Raw genomic sequence first — 19,495 nt, forward strand, 5'->3', positions numbered from 1 at the left:
TTTTTTTTTTTGGTTATAAACCTGAAAAATTGAACATGATCGTGGTTTAGATTCAGTTACTGAGGCAACCTAATCAGCTCTATGCCAACACTTTGGCTGCAACTAATGGTTATTTTTATTGTCGATTATTCTGTCTGTTATTTTTTAAATTAATTGATTGAGTTGTTTGGCCTGTAAAATGTCAGGAAATGTTATCATGTTAATCAGTGCTTCCCAAAGCCCAATATGTTTTTTTTCAAATGTCTTGTTTTGCCCACAATCCAAAGATATTCAGTTTATTATCTTTATTATCAGCGTTATTCACATTTAAGGAGGTGGAAAAGAAAGCTTCAGCTTTTGTGAGTTTCTCCAACAACTTAGATTTTTATATCTATTATGGTCTTGGAAAGCCGTCTGTTTGCTTGCGATTTTGTAAATAAATAATGATGTTTCAAGTGATAAGTTTAGGCACCCAGTAGCTCAGCTGTTAGAGTTTGCATCCCAGTAGCCAGTAGCCAGAGGACACTTGGTTACAGTACCATTACACCATTTTATGTATCTTAAAGAAAACTGAGGCATCTCTGTACAAAAACGCTTGACTAAACACTTTGCAAATCTCTCTTGGTTGCATCTGGAAGTTATGGTGGCATTGCAGTAGGTGCTTCACCATCTGTTGCCTGGCAAAGATCTGCACCCTACTGAGAGCACCCTTGTAGTTTTGGATGAAGGAGTCGTGATTGACAGACTGACTTTTGTCTCATAGGGACCCCAAGGGAAGAAAGGCATGCAGGGCTTACCTGGAAACGACGGGCCCCCAGTAAGTACATGAATGTTTGTGCTCACGTCTGCAGACTTTTATTGACATAATGCATTCCCTACTCCTTAATCCTAACAGTCACATCACATGCCTAACTACAGATATTATCCTCTTGTCAATAGGGTCACCCTGGAAGAGAAGGTACTCCAGGAGAAAAAGGATTGCCGGTAAGTCTGCTGGACGCATATATCTGTTTTTGTGTTTGTGTTCGATGCATGTTGTGTAGCTGTTGTTCCAGTTGACTAGAAGGTATCAGGGAGTGGTTTGACATTTCTGGAAGTATGCTTTATTGCTTTCTTGCCAAGTGCTCCTAGCTCCCACAGTTTGTCATTTTTATGCCTGTGCCAGCGACAGACGTAGCCAGAGGCTCGATGTTTTCAGGTTGTCTGTCCGTCTGTCCCATTCTCTTGAACGTGATATCTCAGGAACGCCTTGAGGGAAATTCTTCACATTTGGACTCATGGATGAACTGATTTGCATTTGGTGGTCAAAGGTCACTGTGACCTCATAAAACATGTTTTTGGCCATACCTCAAGAATTCTAATTATGTCTAAAAGGATACAATGACAAATCAATGACCTTTTAAATCTGAAAGGTAAAAGGTCAACTTTACTGTGACATCATAATATTCTGCAAAAACACTTGTCAATATTTGCAATATTTGTTTAAGGCGAGCTGTGCGGCCATGCAAAAGTCACACCATAATCATTCTAATATGTATTTCAATGAAAATGAGAATAATGATGTTATGTAATTATCATTCCCTCTAATACTAAATCATATTGCAATATAATTGCAATGTCTGTCAAAATAATTGCAGTTAGATATATTTTTTTAATTGTTCAGTCCTGTTGGTGACACTAATCTAGTGTGTCCACATTGAACCTGTGGTGGTGGTATAGATCTCCTGGGTTTGAAAATGTGTGTGAAGCATCCGCATTTTAGAATTTGTAGCTTCCTTACAGCAGCATCCAGATTTGAAGCACTGAAGTCCATCACATTCTTGTTGGTTTAGTTGATCTTGAGCTTCAGGTGATTGTTGTTGCGCCGTGTGACAAAACTCTCTATCACTCCCCTAATCCTCTTAAAAATGTAAGTGAAGACAGCATGTTTATTCACAGGAATCATACATGTCAATGTAGTGATAACTTCTGTTATGCCAAAATATACACTTAATACCTTTTATTTAATTCCTTCAAACTCTCCAACACATATTCTTTGGGTCTCCGAGACAGACTGAAACTGACAAATGATATAATGCTACTGCATATCATTACCTTATGAAGTTACATTATAAGTAATGCATTTAAGGACTGTAAAATTAGATCAGTATGTTCTCTGTGTGACTTTGTGAAGACCGTGTGAACTGTGTGTTCACAATAATATAGGGCACACTAGCTAGGCTAGTCAGTTAGCTTATCACTTGGAAAGGCTAAAATTCCAAACAGGGTAATTACTGAAAGAACAGCAGCAGGAGTAATTCACTTAACATCAGAAAATATATAGAGAGAATTGTGTTATTATACTACATGAACCTGACAGCACATCATCAGTGACCTCTGCATCGTAACAACAGCAGAAATACAGCAGAGGATGAGCGGAGAGTCTAGAAAGCTGTAGCGAATGCTCAGTTTCAAAATATAGGTATCTGAACATAAAAGTCTGAATCGTAATCCCCGGTAGGTCTGGCAGGGCGTTACTTCGGTGGGCAACCAGGCTTGCAGTACACTTGCAGAAACCCTGGTGTGCTAAGCTAACCTACTGGCTACTGGCTGTAACATCATCTGAACAGACAGACATAAGAGTGGCATCAACCTTCCCATTCAACTTGAAGAAAGACAGTGACTAAGCTTATCTCCCTACATGTCAAACTGTTCCTTTAACACGTGTGTTCATTTCTAGGGTCCTGTAGGAGTGCAGGGGCCTGTTGGATACCCTGGACAACGAGGGGTTAAGGTAGGAAATGCGAACACGACATATTACTGCTACTGTGTAAAAAGCTTCTGACTCTTAATGATCCACTGACTTTAATATCACATGATGAATTCACGGTCCTCGAATGGCTGAGGAAGTGCCATCCAATAAAAAAACAGAATAACATGTCTGTTAATTTGAAAATAAGGCTGTTGTTTTAGAAAACTTAAGGTAACTTTTTCCCCAAGACGTCACCGCCCAGCCATATTCTAGCCAAATACTTAAACAGACCATTGTGGTTTATTGCAAAACCAGCCAGCGCTTTGATATTCTTGTCACCTCATGAAGATATCGTGAACAGCCAGTGATATTTTATCATGTGTTTTCTGTTTCATTGTTTACCTCCAGTTTGTGTTTTCTCTCCTGTTTGACAGGGAGCAGATGGAATCAGAGGATTAAAGGGAAGCAAAGGCGAGAAGGTGAGAGACAGAAAAGTGATGGCGTCTGTGCACATTCAGGATGTTTTGTTGTCTGAAAATATCACATCATCTCCACACAACAACAACAGTATGCATGCTGTTGTTCCACTACCTTCTGTGATTTTATATTGTTGTTTAACTGTATTTTGACCACAGGGAGAGGATGGTTTCCCAGGGGCCAAAGGGGAAATGGGAGCAAAGGGGGACGTCGGAGACAATGGAGTTCCAGGTAGCCGAGGAGAAGATGGACCCGAGGGGCCCAAAGGCCAGATGGGTCCTCAAGGAGAAGCTGGTGCTTCTGGTATTGCTGGAGAGAAGGTACAGTACAGAAGTAATTATATTAAATGTAGAGCTGCAACAATTAGTCAATTAATTGATTAGTTGAATGTAGTTTAATTTAGTTTACTGAATGTAAAATTGTCTCTCTCTCTTTTTTAGGGGAAACTGGGAGTACCTGGGCTGCCAGGATATCCAGGACGACAGGGACCAAAGGTAAAATAACAAAAATAATCACTGATCGATTGGATGAATCTAAACAAGTTACAGATATAATTTAAAAAAAGTGAATGTGTTTTCCTTCCTCTTCCTCAGGGTTCTGATGGATTTCCTGGTGTAGTGGGAACTGCAGGAGAGAAAGGGAAGAAGGTGAGTAAAGGGTTTAAAGTCATGATGATGTAATGTGAAGAATGCAGGCTTTTCCCATTAATGTACTGTCTCTTTATTATTAACCAGGGTCCTGCAGGACAACCCGGAGGTGCAGGCCAGAGGGGTCCTAACGTGAGTGCTGTGTCTCAAAACTTTCCCTCGTTCAGTATGTAATGAAATGCCACTTCGAGAAACTCTCGTGTAAAGTAATAAAGGTTGCTCATAGCAACAAACCCACAGATAATTATCACCCGTCTCTGCAGTTACCCTAAAATGCTCGTTTAGGCTGAATGTTAAATATGCATACGGATATGGACAGAGCTGCACTCTGCATTCATTTTGATGGTACTTGTGCATGTTTTCTGAAAGCACTGTAGTGGTGCAGCCAATAGTTCAAGCGCGACATGAATTTAATGGCTGCACAGACCAACGCCATCTACAACATTGCCTCTGCTTTTGCTTCTTTCTCAAGAGGTACATTATTACAGCTTCCTCCTGTGTTGCCATGTTTGTTGTTGTCAGAAACTTTGGACTCTTCCTTTTCTTCTTAGATGTAACTTTTCACTCTGAATGGCGTCCTCTAGAGGGTGTATTGCTCAACATCGATGCCAACATAAAGGATGTATGTGGGCAGTGACGGTTACATCGTTTGAAATGGATGTATCTATGAAGTTAAAACGGGGAATAAAAGAGTCTTAACTTTAATTACTTTTTCAACACATAGTTTTCACTGTCCAGCCTGTGACTTAACTGTTTTGGTTCACTCTCATCACTCTTACAGCGTTGTTTTGGTCACAGCAGCTGAGTGAAAAAGCTCTAAAAACCCACTGTACACTAGCTGCCCAGCATCAAACAGCAGATAGATGGTGTAAGAAAAGTGGAGGTAGCCATCATGCCATCACCTGACTGCTATTTTGAAGCTTTGTGTTTGTTATTATGGCCGTCACCATTTTTTTTTTTGTTTTTTTGGAGCCAGAAGTGACCATATTTGGATGAGAGGCTGGAGCTGAGGAGGTCAGCATAGTATTGATTTGCCAGTTACAAGGCCCTAAAAAGTAGTGGAGTCTCCCCCTGATGGCCATTAGAAAGAATGCAGGTTTAAGGCAGTTCTGCAGTGGCTTCACATTCAGACCCAAGAGTGCCATAACCACTTCTCTTAGGCTGAAGATATACTTACTGTTTGACCACGTTTGCATTTGCGCATGCATAGTGTTTCTGAGGATGTGCACAACCTCCACTCCCAACACAGGATATGCGAGGAGCCGTGATTTGTAGGGATGCCATACAAAAAGCGAATATATATATGCAGCCTTACACAGTCGATGAGATAGGCTCAGTTAGTGACTAATTGCTGAACATAGTGGAGCATTTAGCAGCTTAAAAGACAGATATTTCCCTCAGCAGGTGGAGGAGACCAAAAACGGAGCTAAAAGAAAGTGAATGCTAATGTCGCTCTGTGTCTGTTTCATACAAGTCTGCCACATTAACTTTACAGCTTGTTTCCACTTACCCCCAAACTTCCAAAAATCTGTCTTGTTTAAATAATTTGGACAATTTATATTTTTCAAAGGTTTTAACAACATACCTTCATCATTGCTAGTAATTTTAACACAGTGTTGCAGATGACTGAGTCATGCCTGTGTTCACTGAACCAGAAACCTGAAAGTTCACTGTACTGTGAGTCACTTCCTACTGAACTGGACTCCGTCTGTCTCGGGTCAGTAAAAGTTCATGGCTGTCCTGCGTTTAGTCTCACTCATGTTTCTTCTGTGACAGGGTGCACGAGGTGCCAGAGGGGCCAAAGGGCCCACAGGGAAACCAGGAGAAAAGGTCAGCTGACCCTCCTCTCAGCCAATAGTAACATCCCGTCAGTCATTGTTGATGGATGAATTCACTTACACAATTAGCTGTGCTTCAGCAGTTTCTATCTGTCACCGCTTTCATGTTCTTCCTCCCACGTACATTTTCACAGGGTGCCTCAGGCCATGATGGGCCCCCAGGATCTCCTGGAGATAAGGTAAGAAGAACACTGTGTATTTATGGTTACATGGCTTTGTTAAAGATGTGGTTCTGATTGGTCAGTTATGGCATTCTAAGGTCTGTTATTGCTGAATATCAGAACGTTGGTATATATAAGAGACCGCTGCAATAGATGCAATTCCGATCATTGACTCTGGAGGAGCAATGAAATCCTTTTTAAACTAATAAAATAAATTTAGATTTTGTGTGAAATTATTGATTTATTTGTAAGTAACCATATAATAAACGGAATAATGTACAACAAGCAGGTCATTACAGTAAAATAAAAACCCTGTCCTGTATCACCCTGTCTGAGTTTATTTATATATACATTATCCCTTGCTAATTGATTAATTAGTTGATTGATTGCCAGTTATTTTGTCTTGTTATGCTTTTTAGGGGCCTCAAGGGCCACAAGGAAGGAATGGAGAGCCAGGACCTAAAGGATCAAGTGTGAGTTGTCATAAAACACACCTTCACACGCACAAACACAAATTTAGAATTTAGACTTGATTCACTAGACATAATCTTTATTTTTCTGATTGTGTTTACTAGGATAACGATTTAGTCCACCACCACCTCTCTAATTCACCCAATCATCTTTTTTTTATGTCACATTATTTAAATATGACATACTCCATTTGCATAGTACGCTTGCAAATTAACACTTGCACAGCTAAAGATAATTTCTCAGGGAAATAACACTTATTTCACTGAAAAAATCTCTGCTGCACTGTGCAGAAAAGTATGGTATCCTTTTTACCAACTAATCCATCTTCTGTTGCTCTTTTTTTTCCCAAGTCACTTTAAATATTCTTTGCGCCATGTGTCAGCGAACAGGCTAAGCAATGTGTCGCTTGTTTGAAAAATCTTCGTCCTGGTTCTATTTTTGCAAAGTTTTGCCCACTTGCTTCACCTTCAGACTGTCTTCTTTAGTCAAAATTGACACTGACATCATTGATGTTTTGGTTTCCCCTCATCAAAGCAGTCAACAGGGATGATGAGAGACTCATTAACAATGTTGAGAAGTAGCACATCTTGTGTCATCCACAGAACCATTTTAATGGGAATATTCTTAAAAAGGACAAGGTATGGATGGAAAACAGGGAGATTTTGGGAGTTACAAGTATGTAGACACAAGGCTCACTTCCGAATATTGAAATTTATTATCAAAAAATAACTCAGACAATTAACTTATTTATTTGCAGAGGGCCAAATCACAAGCAGCACTGCTGTAGCATTACTCGTAGAATATCTGGTAAATTTCTTGCACTTCACTCATTCGCTTATGTTAAATCTCAAAGTTATATATTAAAAAAAAACAAGGGCAAGAGACCTTCACAATGAAAACACAATCCTTCATGTGAATCCAGATGAGTTTGATCTGATTTTTCCAGTGAACAGGTCCCTGACACAATGTCTGAAAGGCGGGGTAGTAGGGATTGGCTTGGTAAAAAAAAACAACAACAACTTTTTTTTTTAAATATTGTGGCTGGACTGGTACTGTATTTTATAGTAGTACAAACTGCATGGTGCCAATATTTCACACTGCGTCAGTTGTCGTACTCTGTCATTTTCTGTCAATTTCTTCTGACTGAGAATGCACTAAAAAGTCCACATGCTGCTATGACTCAGCTGCAGTGGCCTGCAGGGGTCCGTTCCTGCGTTTATCTCTGAATATTTGACAGCTCAATGATTAAAATGGTAGCAGGGTGAAATGCTCTAACGGTACTTGTGATTATTCAGACCATTTTTCTGCCCCTCGTCTTTATCTTTGCAGACATTACATAAACTTTGGAGGTCACTTTTTATCTTTGGCACCCATTAATTTCTCATCTTGGTCTTGGCATATGTGTGGTTTTTTATGTGTTCGTGTGTGTGTGTGTGTTTGTGTGTGTGTTTGTGTGTGTGTGTGTGTGTGTGTGTGTGTGTGTGTGTGTGTGTGTGTGTGTGTGTGTGTAGGGTCCTGCTGGGAAGGATGGACTTCCAGGTCACCCAGGTCAACGAGGAGAGCCGGTGAGTGAGGAGGTCAAATGTCAAATGAGGTCATCAGTTTCTGCATTTTGTCTTTGGCAAATGTTCTTCACACACACACACCAAAATATGTTTTCTACACATCTTCTTCTGTGACTGCAGGGATTCCAAGGGAAGACAGGACCTCCAGGACCCTCAGGTGTTGTTGGGCCACAGGTGAGCTGTGAAACTGTAACATTTCCTCTGCCTTTGTTGTGATTCATAACTGCTGTGTTGGTGTAATTCACTGTGTTACTTATGTATGTTTCAGGGCAAATCAGGTGAACCCGGTCCAACGGGTGACCGCGGCCACCCTGGGGCACCAGGTGTACCCGGGGAGCATGGTTTACCTGGGGCTGCTGGGAAGGAAGGAGGAAAGGTGGGTTCACACAGTCTCACACACACACACACACACACACACACACACACACACACACACACACACACATACACACACACACACACATCAATCATCATCATAGTGTTGTCATTTGTCTTTTGATTTTACAATGTTGCTTTTTTTGTTTGTTTTTTTGTTTCTTTATCTTCTCAGGGCGACCCAGGTTTACCTGGGACATCTGGGAAGAGCGGTCCTGCAGGACTGAAAGGGTTCAGGGGGAGCAGAGGAGCCCCTGGCATCATGGTAACACACAAATACACGTATACCATGCACCATACAAGCAGCATGATTCATTAATATCATACATCAGTGGCTCCTAAATGGTGTGCCACAGGCAAAGTCCAGGTGTGCTGTGGGATTTTATTACTGCAATATTTAATTATACAGAAAGTTATGAATGACTTTTTAATTTCCCATTTCTGTACTTTGTGCACACTAATATCTCAAAACAGTGGCAAAGTCTGTATACTAAAAAATATTCCTTTAAAAACCGTCCCAGTGGGGTGACCTTGGCTCACTTGGTAGAGTATGTACTCTATGTAGGTGGGCTGTCAGTCCTCTGCAGTGGCCCCTGGTTTGATTCAAGCATGCAGCCCTACACTGGCTGTTGTTCCCCCTCTCTTTCCACATTTTCTTGTCAAGTTTTCAGCTGTCCTGGTATCTAATAATAAAGGCAAAAATGCCCAAAAAAATAATTGTAAAAAAGTGAACGTCAGTTTTTGCCATTTGTGCAGATGTCAGGTAGTGAGGTTGATGGGCGCCTTATTTTTTTCCCACCCACAGTTGGGGAACTCTTCCTCTGATTGTCTAGAACTTGTTGCTTCCATTGGTTAGGTTGCTTTGTTTAGGGATAGGGTTGGCCAATCAGAGACAAATTAATTACTTAATAATTTTGTACATATTTGGTTTAAATGAGTGTGTTTCTGCTATGATGTGACAAGTTTTCTAGCGAATTCTTGAATTCTTATTTTGTGAATAAAAATGTCAAGAATAATATGATTGTTGGTCAAAATATATTTGGTATCAGTCCAAAACATTTTTTTAGCTATTTTGCACAGATTTGAGAATTTGGCTTGGCCTTTGATGTGCATAAAAAATTGGAAAACCACTGTTATACATGATCATAAGCTACAAATTATGTGTGATCTTTGCAGGGACCTCCTGGTCTGAAAGGAGGATCAGGACCTAGTGGATCCCCAGGAGCCGTCGTGAGTTACAATAATCTCTGTTGTTACTACAGGTCATGTTCAGGATGCCTTCTAAATTGTTTATTCTGCCTCAATACTTTCAATTGGCAAGAAGTTCAAGGGCCAACATGTCCTGTCTACAGGGACCGACAGGTGAGAGAGGCCCTCCAGGACCAGCAGGCGCCATCGGACAGCCTGGTCGGGGCGGAGCACTCGGAGGACCTGGACCAATGGGAGAGAAGGGCGAGCCTGTAAGTATATCCAAGTCCTTTTTTCTACAGCACCACATTTAGTATTTCTTTTATTTCCCTTTAGAATTAATTTACTTCATTAATGCTCCATTTTATTGACGCTCTTCTTTCAAAGTAAAAATTCATGAGTGATGATGGAAAGAAAACCACAAAGGAAACCATTTGGATGAGTTGCTTTTTTTAATGTCTGCATTTGTGTATTTTGCTTGACTGCAGATTAACGTGTGATTTGTGTGTACGTATGTGTGTTCCAGGGAGAGAAGGGTCCGATTGGACCAGCAGGTCAAGATGGGGACCAGGGACCTGTAGGGATGCCTGGGGCTACGGGCCCTGCAGGACCACCAGGAGACGATGGGGATAAGGTACAACTGAGTGTGTCTTTGAGTCAGAGAGCGAGTGTGTTTGTACTGTGGTCATATATTGTGTGTCTTCTGTGTGCATCCACAGGGAGAACAAGGAGAACCAGGGCAGAAAGGCAGCAAAGGAGATAAAGGGGAAGCGGTGAGTCTGGAGCTGGAGAACTACATCAACACGGACTGTACTGTATAACCAGAGTGCGTCTGATCATGTCTCTCTCTCCACAGGGCCCTCCAGGCCCCACTGGCACTCAAGGGGTTATTGGTCAGCCGGGACCTCCAGTGAGTCTGCTCCTCTCTGTGTATTCTCTTTATCTTTGTTTAGTGTCTTGAAAACTAAAAGAAATCAAATCTCACTGCAGCAAAATAAGATGAGAAGCCCGTGAATCCCAAAAGTCCCACAAGTTAAAATTTCATAGACTAAGAAAACTTCTGTTTTTCACATTCACTGTCTGGTTTATCTCTGGTTTGCATGTTTATTTTGGACTCATAATGCATTAATCATTACAGCAAGAGTTACTTTTTTGGGGGGGGAAGTATGTTTATTAGTTTTCTTGTTGAGAGTTAGAAGAAAGGATCAATATCTCTTGTGCCTGTCTGTTAAATATGAAACTACAACCAGGAAACAGTTAGATTAACAGAGATTAGATTACAGTTTGTGATTTTAGGGGGAGACATGTCACCATGAGGTAGCCAGGTGACCCACAGAGACTATAGGAAGTCAGTAAGCCTGACCAAGAAGGGGCCCCCGTATAACCACCTGTAGAACCACAACTTTTTGTTTTTACATTGAGGTTTTTGTACAGATTAAACAAATGAGATATTGTCTAATGTGATAATTACTGAGCTTTAGTTGTTCTCTTAGGTGCACTTTGTTACCCTTGGATAAAGCCAGGCTAGTGGTTTACCCCTGTTCCCAGTCTTTGTGCTAAGCTAAGCTAACTGGTTGTTGCCTGCGGCTTATGGTGTCAATCTTCATAAAACTCTTAGCAAGAAAGCCAATAAGTCTATTCACAAAAATGTCAAACTATTGCTTTAAGCCAGGTCTATTCGATTTGCTTTTTCTTTGAAGTTAAGAACTTAAAACAGTGCACCTTTTTCCTTCTTTTTTTTCTCTCCACTTTACATTTTGACATTATGTGCAAAAGTACAACATAACATAACACCCTTAAATCCTGGTTTAGAAGTGGCTTGCTGTTTTAATGAACACAATGTTGCATTTAACATCTTTTTAAATTCAGTTTGACCCTCCTAAAATGAAATGGTGATATTCAAATAAACACTGTCAATAGCCATAAACTTAGAATGTTAGCAGGTTCTTTATATAAAATCATAAAATCCTAAATTAAAATATTTATAAATGACCAAAGGGCTGGATTAAGGTCATTAAAGGGCTGCCAATAGATTAGACTTGCTTTAAGAAGTGACCTCAATTTACGTGACTTCTTAATCTAATGCTGCGTGTCCCTGAATTGGTATGGCTCGACTCAACCCCACTCACTTTTGGTACTTTACTTTGTTTTGCTTTCCACTGCAGATAGCACCCCTTCAACATAGGCGAGATACTTGGGTGGTTGCCATTAGCGATGCCCCGTGAAACTTTTTCTAGCAGTTGGGAAACAACACGGGTTTACTTTACTTTGGTCTTGATAATCTGCAGCCTGTATGAACTGACAAACTGCAACCTGCACTGTACATTTACTGCTAAACTGACAAGGTCACTGCTCAATACAGGTTTAAAAATGGGTCTAAAGGGGCACCTGGGTAGCTGAGTTCGTAGAGCATGTTCCCCATGTATGGAGTCATGGCCATTTCCGGTCATATCTTCAGCTCAGACATCACCAATTTTTAACTAACCTGCCTTTCTGTCAGTTAAATCAAATAATAACACTTCATGACCCTTCATCATCGTTTAAAAGTCATACACACACTCACTTGTGACTCTCCTGTGTGTCCCAGGGTGGAGATGGACAGGCAGGTCCTCGGGGCCAGCAGGGCATGTACGGACCAAAAGGAGATGAGGGACTCCGCGGCTTCAAGGGTGCTAGAGGGCCAATAGGATTACAGGTGAGATTTGTACAGCAGTCGGGGTGCAGATCGTTGAAGTGGCGTCTCCTGAATAGATAGAGTGAACTTTAATCCTCTGTGTGTTTTCTAAGGGCATGCCTGGCCTGCCAGGAGAGAAGGGTGAGAGTGGACATGTGGGACTAATGGTGAGCTCATATCCTGTTTAAAGACCTGTCCTTCTTTTAAATCACATTTTTCCTTCCTTTACACAAATGAATAAATCAACAATGTCTTTCTCCCACATTAAATACCTGGTTTTAGGGTCCACCTGGTCAACAAGGCCCTAATGGTCCTCAAGGACCTATTGGGGGACAGGTAAGTCTGACAGTAATATTAATGAATCCTCATTCAGTCAAGCACTTGTTTTGTATTCTGACAACATACTGTGATCTCGACTGTGTTGTTCAGGGGCCGAATGGTCGACCTGGTATGATAGGACAGCCTGGTGTTGTTGGAGAGAAGGTAAAGAACTGGACAGTAACACACCTTGACTGCAGAAATAGTGTCTTTCTGGGATTTATTACCCATAGTTTCTGTCTCTCTAAGGGGGAGGATGGTGAGGCAGGTGACCCTGGTTCAGTCGGCATTCCAGGGAGGCTGGTGAGTTTATTTTTTTGCTTTATTTTGATCAAAGACGTCTTCAAAGTTGCTCCACCATCTTCAGTTGTTAAGCTTCTTTTGCTCTGCTCCTCTGTCACTGCCCTCTTAATCGCTCACTCTGCTTCTTTAGGGAGAAAAAGGAGACCAGGGAGAGAAGGGAGACACAGGCCCTCCAGGAGCAGCTGGTCCTCCAGGAGCCAGGGGCCTCTCAGGGGAGGATGGAGCCAAGGGCAACGCTGTGAGAAACAAATACATGAAAAAACAGTCTTAGTACTGTACTGTTAAACATTGTACAATGCAATGCATTACAAAGCACATTCATACAGTTTTTCTTGTACTATAATGTACTGCAATCTGCCCTAGACAGGACACAGTAATTACAGTTAAGAGCAGAATCGGATATTTTCACATCTGTTTTTATGATCTAAAAATATTAAGCCATAGAAATGTATGAATTCTGTGAAAACAGCATTTTTAGATTTGCAGCAACTGCAGAATGGAGGTAAAAACTGAGACAAACCATTGGGCTTTGAAGCTGCTGTTGCAGTTATTACACTCTCTACCACAGAGAGAGAGAGTCAACTAAACAACTAAAGAAAGAGAGCTATAGGTCATCTGTTGAATTAGCCTCTGCTAAAGCTAAAACAAAATGTTTCCACAACTGTTATCTGAAAATTAAAAAAAGAAAAATAAAGACAGAAAAAAAAGCAATTATCTGTAATAGAAAAATCAATTTGATTGTAATTCAGTTTGGTTTTCCTCATAACTAAATGAGGCTGCAGCTAAATCCAATAATGATGGAAAAATAACCCAGTGAAACCCCTGTTAAAGCTAAACAGCTTAGCAGATCTCAGTTTAGACCCTTTCTGTGCACAACACTGTGAGGAATACCTGCATGGCCAAAGTCATGGCCAGCCACACATGGACAGCAAAATGGATGAAGAGTTAATATTGTGTGTGTCTGAATTTCCCTGAATTGTACAACACAAGTTTATGCTTGTATTAAGACCTTGAGAGAAAAGCCCTTTCAACAGAATGTGTGCAGCCTCGATGTTAAGCATAGCTTATGTTTGTTATATGCTTTAGTGCTTCCCTGGGAACAACACATGACAAAACCTGCTAGAAGTTCGTCAAACACTCTGTTTTGCTCTGTTGCAGCTTCTCTGAACACTTATTCAAATGTGCATTGAACCCTGGGATTCGTGTTGTATCTGAAAGAGCTGTAACTGTCCTCTCAGCTTTGGTGAAATCCTTGCAATTTGGTGGTTAATCTGTCTTTAAATTATTCTGATATAAATATTAATCATAGACGATGGGTGCCTGGCAGTTTATTTTCCTTAAAAAAAGTAATTTAAATAGAAAAGAAAGCTGGAAAAAGTTTGTCTTAACTCCTGTAGTTGTTGCTCTCTGCCTTTGTAGGGCAGTACATGATTAAAAACACATTTTCTTGCCTACAGCTCTATGCTGTACAATATAATCCTGTGCTTGCATTGTATCTGAAAGAGCCTTAACTTCCATTTTGGCTCTGAACAATTGAAATCCATGCAATTTGGTGGTTAAGTTATCTTTAAATGACATCAATATAATGTATATTAATATAATCCTATGCTAGCTCAAGCTCTCTTTCTCTTCTCAGGGTCCTATCGGTGTCACTGGGGACCTCGGACAGCAGGGAGAGCCTGGACCCAATGTGAGTGCCTGGTCTTTCTGTTCATTTTCCTCTTCCACTTCTTCATCAAACTCTTCTTTAAGATGTTTAATGTTTGTGTCAACATTAGCACATGGCTATTGGTTGTCATGTTGCAGTAAAGATATCTTTAGCTTTTTTGTATGGAGCAAAAGACGTGCAGTTTTCTTCTGCTGACTATTTTTCTTTTCTCATCAGGGTGTTGATGGTCTGCTGGGGTCTAAAGGAGACACAGGAGAGCCTGGGAAATCTGTGAGCTCCTCCCCTCTATGTCAAACAGCATGACATTCTCTAATTCATGACCAAGAAAGAAGCTGTCATCGTACAATGCAATGACTGGCCACATAATACTTTCTTTTAATTTGACAGGGACCACCAGGAGCGGCAGGAGAACCTGGACCACCTGGATCTCCTGGCCGAAGGGTTTGTGTGGTTTTTGTGCACTTCTGATTCACTCAGAATCCTCATTTTCTCTTGTTTATTTAAGTAACAGATTAAACCCTCCTGCCCTGTCAGGATGAGGTTGGGTTTTTTTTTTTTTCTTAATGCATTCTCACAGTGTGCATCTGTGTGTTTGTGCATCAATGCATCTGTATGACAGATTCAGGTTAAAATGTTTTAAAATGCTGTTCTTCAGGGCCACTTGGGAAAACCAGGCAAGGAGGGAAAGGCGGGCCTGAAAGGAGCGAAGGTGAGAGATAGAAACAGCCCTGTGAATAATAAGGTCTGAACTCTCACATCTCCCGAGGATCACCCAGGTCTCTGTCTCTGTTTCAGGGCGCTCCCGGTTTGGAGGGTCCCATAGGAAAGACGGGGCCCGTAGGTGGCCAGGGACATCCAGGGAAACCTGGTCCCCAGGGTTTAAGAGGGATCCCCGGCCCTGCTGTAAGTCAGAGAGAGTGAAGAGTGACGCGGTGGAAGTGGAGCATAAAAAAAGATGGAGACTGACTTATTTCTGTCTGTCTGTCTCTCAGGGTGAGCAGGGTTTAAATGGACCACCTGGCCAGACGGGACCCCCAGGTCCCATGGTAAGATGACTCATCGAATCAAGAACTTTATTTAGAAATAAAATACTTCTACAAGAATAAAATGAAATACTCCTGCAAATGACATTAAAAGGATAGTTCACATTATCTAAACTGGTATGAAGTACTTTTAGATAGTCAGTGTATTACCTTTGTTACTGCTGTTGATAGGGTCAGCAACAAAAGGTATTTTAGCCACTCAGAAAAGGCCCACTTAAAAAAATTCTATTAGTTTAATTGTACACTATATTTTGAATAATTTCAATGCTTTACTTTATCATCAGACAGCCTTTTCCAACAAGAAACCGTCATTAAACAAGCCGAATATGACTCTCTCTAAACCAACCAGACTCTACCTCAGAGACCGCTGGAGTGGCTCATCTACTGCTGCCTCGATCTGTTAGTTTGTTTATGTTATTGTGTGACTTCTGTGTTTTAAAAGGTTAGCTCAGACTCACTTGAGTCACACAATTACACAAACAAACAAGGCTATCGAGGCAGCGGTAGACCGGCAACCCCCATAGTCCGTGAGGTGAAATGACTGATTTTGCCTATGGAGTTTGGTTGGTTTGGACAGAACAATATTTGGCTCATATAATGATTTCCCTTAAGAAAAGGCTGCCTGACAGCAAGGTTAAGTGGTGAAAATACTTTAAATATAGTGTATACCTAAACTCAGATATTTTCTTTAGGCAGCTAAGAGACATTTTGCTGCCGACCCTGTCTACAGCAGTATATTGCTTAGCTTCAGTGTAGGCATTCATCTCCATTTCTCCAAACTGGGGTTGTGCTGACGGCCTTCTGCTGTAGCTAATATAGTAGTTTATGGACAGTGATCAAAACACTCTGATTTAGAGGAGGTGTAGCAGTGGTAAATGGATGCATTTCTGTTTGCACTTGCTGTATTTAAACTTGTATTAACTTCTTTTCAGGGTCCACCAGGATTACCAGGACTAAAGGGAGATCATGGCAAGAAGGGAGACAAGGTGCGGACACACACACAGACGTACACGCATGTAAACATGTCTCTGACCTTGGCTTGACTTTGACCTTGAGCTCATTTCTGCAGGGTCACGGGGGTTTAATAGGTTTAATCGGACCACCAGGAGACATCGGAGAGAAGGGCGACCGAGGACTGCCAGGAAACCAGGGACTACCGGGTCCAAAAGGAGACGAGGTGCTGAAAATACACACAAAAACACACACCCACACAAGCCTGGAGTACCAGTAATAAATTTGGTAAATGATCCTAACATAGTCTCATTTGATTAAAGGCATTAGATATTGAAATTTAACTTTGAGATTGAGGTCTGATTTAGGTACATGCACATTGTCAAAAGTTTTCAGATGCCACTACTACTTAACCAAGGCAATGACCAGGCCTATAAAAGAGAGGTTGTCAGCTGGTGTGATGCAAATGTTTCAAACCTGAATGTGGAGGGGGACCAAAGAGGTAATTATTGACTTCAGAAGGAGGATGGAGGAGGTCCTCCAAGTGATAATTAAGGGTCAGCAGGTGCAGACTGTCCAGTCTTATATCTTGGTGTCTATCTGGACAGTAAATTAAACTGAAAAACAACAAACACTGTGATTGTATTCAACCCAGACTCAACGGAGGTAGAAAAGAGAACAAGAGCCAAACTAAAAATGATTCTGTATTTTACAGGATATCCTTCAGCTGGTATTCATTATGGTGTTTTAATTTATTCGTTGTGTTCTTTGAATTCAGCATCTATATATATTGTGTATGTTGTCATCAATATGAGTTGATTTGGTAGCAGCAATGTAGCTGTCTAATATAATATGATATAATATAATATAACTAGTACAAGTACCTTAGTAGATCTTTGTATATTGGCCAAAACTAAGAACTTATCTAAACCAGTCCTCTATCCACTTGGTAAGGAGCCTTTTTTGTTTTCCTCACAAACCCAAAACAGTTTAGTCCAATCCAGTCCACGATCACACAAAAGAAAGACAACTCAGAAAGTCTGCTCCAGGCTTTACTGCAGATCCCCACAAAAAAAAAACAAAATCAGGAAATAAACTTAACAGCATCTGTATTCGCAGTTCATTCGCAGTTCATTAACTGAGATTAATGTACAATATATACATATACCGAGTGCTCACAGTACAAGTGGTCAGTCAGTCAGTGACTTCAGGTTTGCAGCGTCAGACTGAGTTCCACTAAATCACTGGCTGTTCCTGGAGAAACTCTGACTGGGAAATACACAATCCACCAGGTTATTCCTCCTCCTGACACAGGGCTGAGGATATTCTACATTTTTCTAATTGTCATCTCATCCCATAAAAAGATCTTAACATTGCATTCTTAGCAGTTTCCTCCACTTGTTGTCTTTATCTGACAGTTCTGTTTGTTTCATGTTTAATATCAGGGTCCAATTGGTCCACCAGGTCCCCAAGGTCCTCCTGGTCCCACGGGTCTGTCTGTGAGTATACAAGATAATCTTGACAGTACATGCCAAAATATGTACAGTATTTCACATTGTTCGTCTTACCTTTGTCTCTCTGCCTCTCTCACAGGGAGCTATTGGTCCAAAGGGCTCTAAAGGAAACCAGGTAACTCTGATGCTTTTTTTTTTCTTAAATTAGTCAGTAATATTACCTTAGAGCCTAATGCCACCATAAATGTATCCCCTTTTCTGTGTTTTTAGGGTCCCATTGGTCCTAGAGGAGACAATGGACCTGCAGGACCTCCAGGACCACCAGTGAGTTCTACTTAACGACCAGACAACTCCTATCAACATACAGTTAACATTTCAAACCTCATCTGTGTTTCCTGCTCTCCTCTCCTCACCACCTGTCTCGGTCTCCTCTCCTGTCCTCAGGGTCTGCCAGCAGCTGGGATGTCCCCTCTGCCAGAGCGAGGAAGGAGAAGGAGAACCTACAACTTGGTGGACGGTGCTGCGCTTGAAGAAGAGGAGGAAGGAGAGGCAATAGATGGAGGAGAGGAGGAATGGATGCAGGGAGACCAGGCAGGGCAGGAAGGTTGGATGAAGGAGAAGGAGGGTCAAGGCATGGAGGAGGTGTTTGCGTCTCTGTCCTCTATGAAAGTAGAGGTGGAGGGTCTGCGTAACCCACAAGGGACATATCACAGCCCCGCCCGCACCTGCAAGGAGCTGTGGCTCCTCCACCCAAACCTTCCAGATGGTACTTTATTGTTTCGTGTCTTCGACTTTGCCTTGATCACAGCTGCATTTCTGGTCTCATTTTATCTCTTTATGTTGTCTTTCTTCCTAGCTGTCTGTGACTGTGTTGCACCAAGAAATATGATTTTTTTTATTTAAGATTAGTTCTTATCAGAGTTTAGCAAAACAAGGTTTAAAATGACCAAATTCAGGAAAATTAAGCAGAGCTCTGTTGGACAATTAAAAACTAATTTAACTCTATTGATGTAAACTGAAATTAAATATAACAGTAATTCTTGAGAGGCAATTCAAAATAATTAAATAAATAGAATGTTTTTAATTTTTAAATTACCATAAAATATTTATGATTCATTTTAGAAAAGCAACCAGAAGTGATCTGTTTTAACAGATTGTATTTGGTGTCCTCAACAAGAACACAGCATTGTACAGAAGTTTGGGAGTGGCTGGAATAGAGTTTAATGAATATGGAGATGCTTGCTTATCAAAATTGAAATAAATGCATACAAAATACAAAAAATACATTAAAAAAATCATACAAAATAAAACTTAATCTGCTCTGTATTCTTTTACAAAACTAAATTGTTTGCTAGCTAGCTAAATAGCTAACAAAATGTTATATTTTCTGCTTGATTTCTAACAAGTTAAAATGTTGCACTGTTTGCAAGCTAGCTAAACATTTAAACAAATAAAAAATGTTATATTGTTTGCTAACTAGCTAAAAAGTTAACATAATGTTACATTATGTGCTAGCTAGCCAAAAGTTAAACAAACAAACAAGAAAAAGTTATATTGTTTGCTAACTAGCTAAAAAGTTAGCCTGGCGATGGCCTGGCAGAGAAAATCTTGGCTGAATCATCAACTGGAGTGAAAGACAGAGGAACGCTCA

General features: G+C 40.8%; 1 protein-coding gene across 1 annotated transcript in view; it reads left to right on the forward strand.

Annotated features, from left to right (window-relative positions):
* The window catches only part of LOC146329653 (uncharacterized), a 61,837-nt gene that overhangs the window by 34,826 nt on the left and 7,516 nt on the right, over positions 1–19,495 (forward strand). The window contains exons 25-62 of the mRNA XM_084714923.1: positions 743–796; positions 919–963; positions 2,699–2,752; positions 3,145–3,189; positions 3,346–3,507; positions 3,628–3,681; positions 3,781–3,834; positions 3,922–3,966; positions 5,611–5,664; positions 5,807–5,851; positions 6,253–6,306; positions 7,816–7,869; positions 7,990–8,043; positions 8,138–8,245; positions 8,420–8,509; positions 9,421–9,474; positions 9,597–9,704; positions 9,959–10,066; positions 10,152–10,205; positions 10,289–10,342; positions 12,020–12,127; positions 12,220–12,273; positions 12,389–12,442; positions 12,536–12,589; positions 12,674–12,727; positions 12,858–12,965; positions 14,364–14,417; positions 14,613–14,666; positions 14,784–14,837; positions 15,052–15,105; positions 15,192–15,299; positions 15,389–15,442; positions 16,372–16,425; positions 16,509–16,616; positions 17,836–17,889; positions 17,984–18,019; positions 18,115–18,168; positions 18,289–18,610. Of these exons, the coding sequence (XP_084571049.1) occupies positions 743–796; positions 919–963; positions 2,699–2,752; positions 3,145–3,189; positions 3,346–3,507; positions 3,628–3,681; positions 3,781–3,834; positions 3,922–3,966; positions 5,611–5,664; positions 5,807–5,851; positions 6,253–6,306; positions 7,816–7,869; positions 7,990–8,043; positions 8,138–8,245; positions 8,420–8,509; positions 9,421–9,474; positions 9,597–9,704; positions 9,959–10,066; positions 10,152–10,205; positions 10,289–10,342; positions 12,020–12,127; positions 12,220–12,273; positions 12,389–12,442; positions 12,536–12,589; positions 12,674–12,727; positions 12,858–12,965; positions 14,364–14,417; positions 14,613–14,666; positions 14,784–14,837; positions 15,052–15,105; positions 15,192–15,299; positions 15,389–15,442; positions 16,372–16,425; positions 16,509–16,616; positions 17,836–17,889; positions 17,984–18,019; positions 18,115–18,168; positions 18,289–18,610 (2,788 nt within the window). The remainder of the gene's footprint in view (positions 1–742; positions 797–918; positions 964–2,698; positions 2,753–3,144; positions 3,190–3,345; positions 3,508–3,627; positions 3,682–3,780; positions 3,835–3,921; positions 3,967–5,610; positions 5,665–5,806; positions 5,852–6,252; positions 6,307–7,815; positions 7,870–7,989; positions 8,044–8,137; positions 8,246–8,419; positions 8,510–9,420; positions 9,475–9,596; positions 9,705–9,958; positions 10,067–10,151; positions 10,206–10,288; positions 10,343–12,019; positions 12,128–12,219; positions 12,274–12,388; positions 12,443–12,535; positions 12,590–12,673; positions 12,728–12,857; positions 12,966–14,363; positions 14,418–14,612; positions 14,667–14,783; positions 14,838–15,051; positions 15,106–15,191; positions 15,300–15,388; positions 15,443–16,371; positions 16,426–16,508; positions 16,617–17,835; positions 17,890–17,983; positions 18,020–18,114; positions 18,169–18,288; positions 18,611–19,495) is intronic.

This window comes from Lutjanus erythropterus, chromosome 3, assembly GCF_056507025.1.
Source record: "Lutjanus erythropterus isolate fLutEry1 chromosome 3, fLutEry1.hap2, whole genome shotgun sequence".
Classification (NCBI taxonomy): Eukaryota; Metazoa; Chordata; class Actinopteri; order Lutjaniformes; family Lutjanidae; genus Lutjanus; species Lutjanus erythropterus.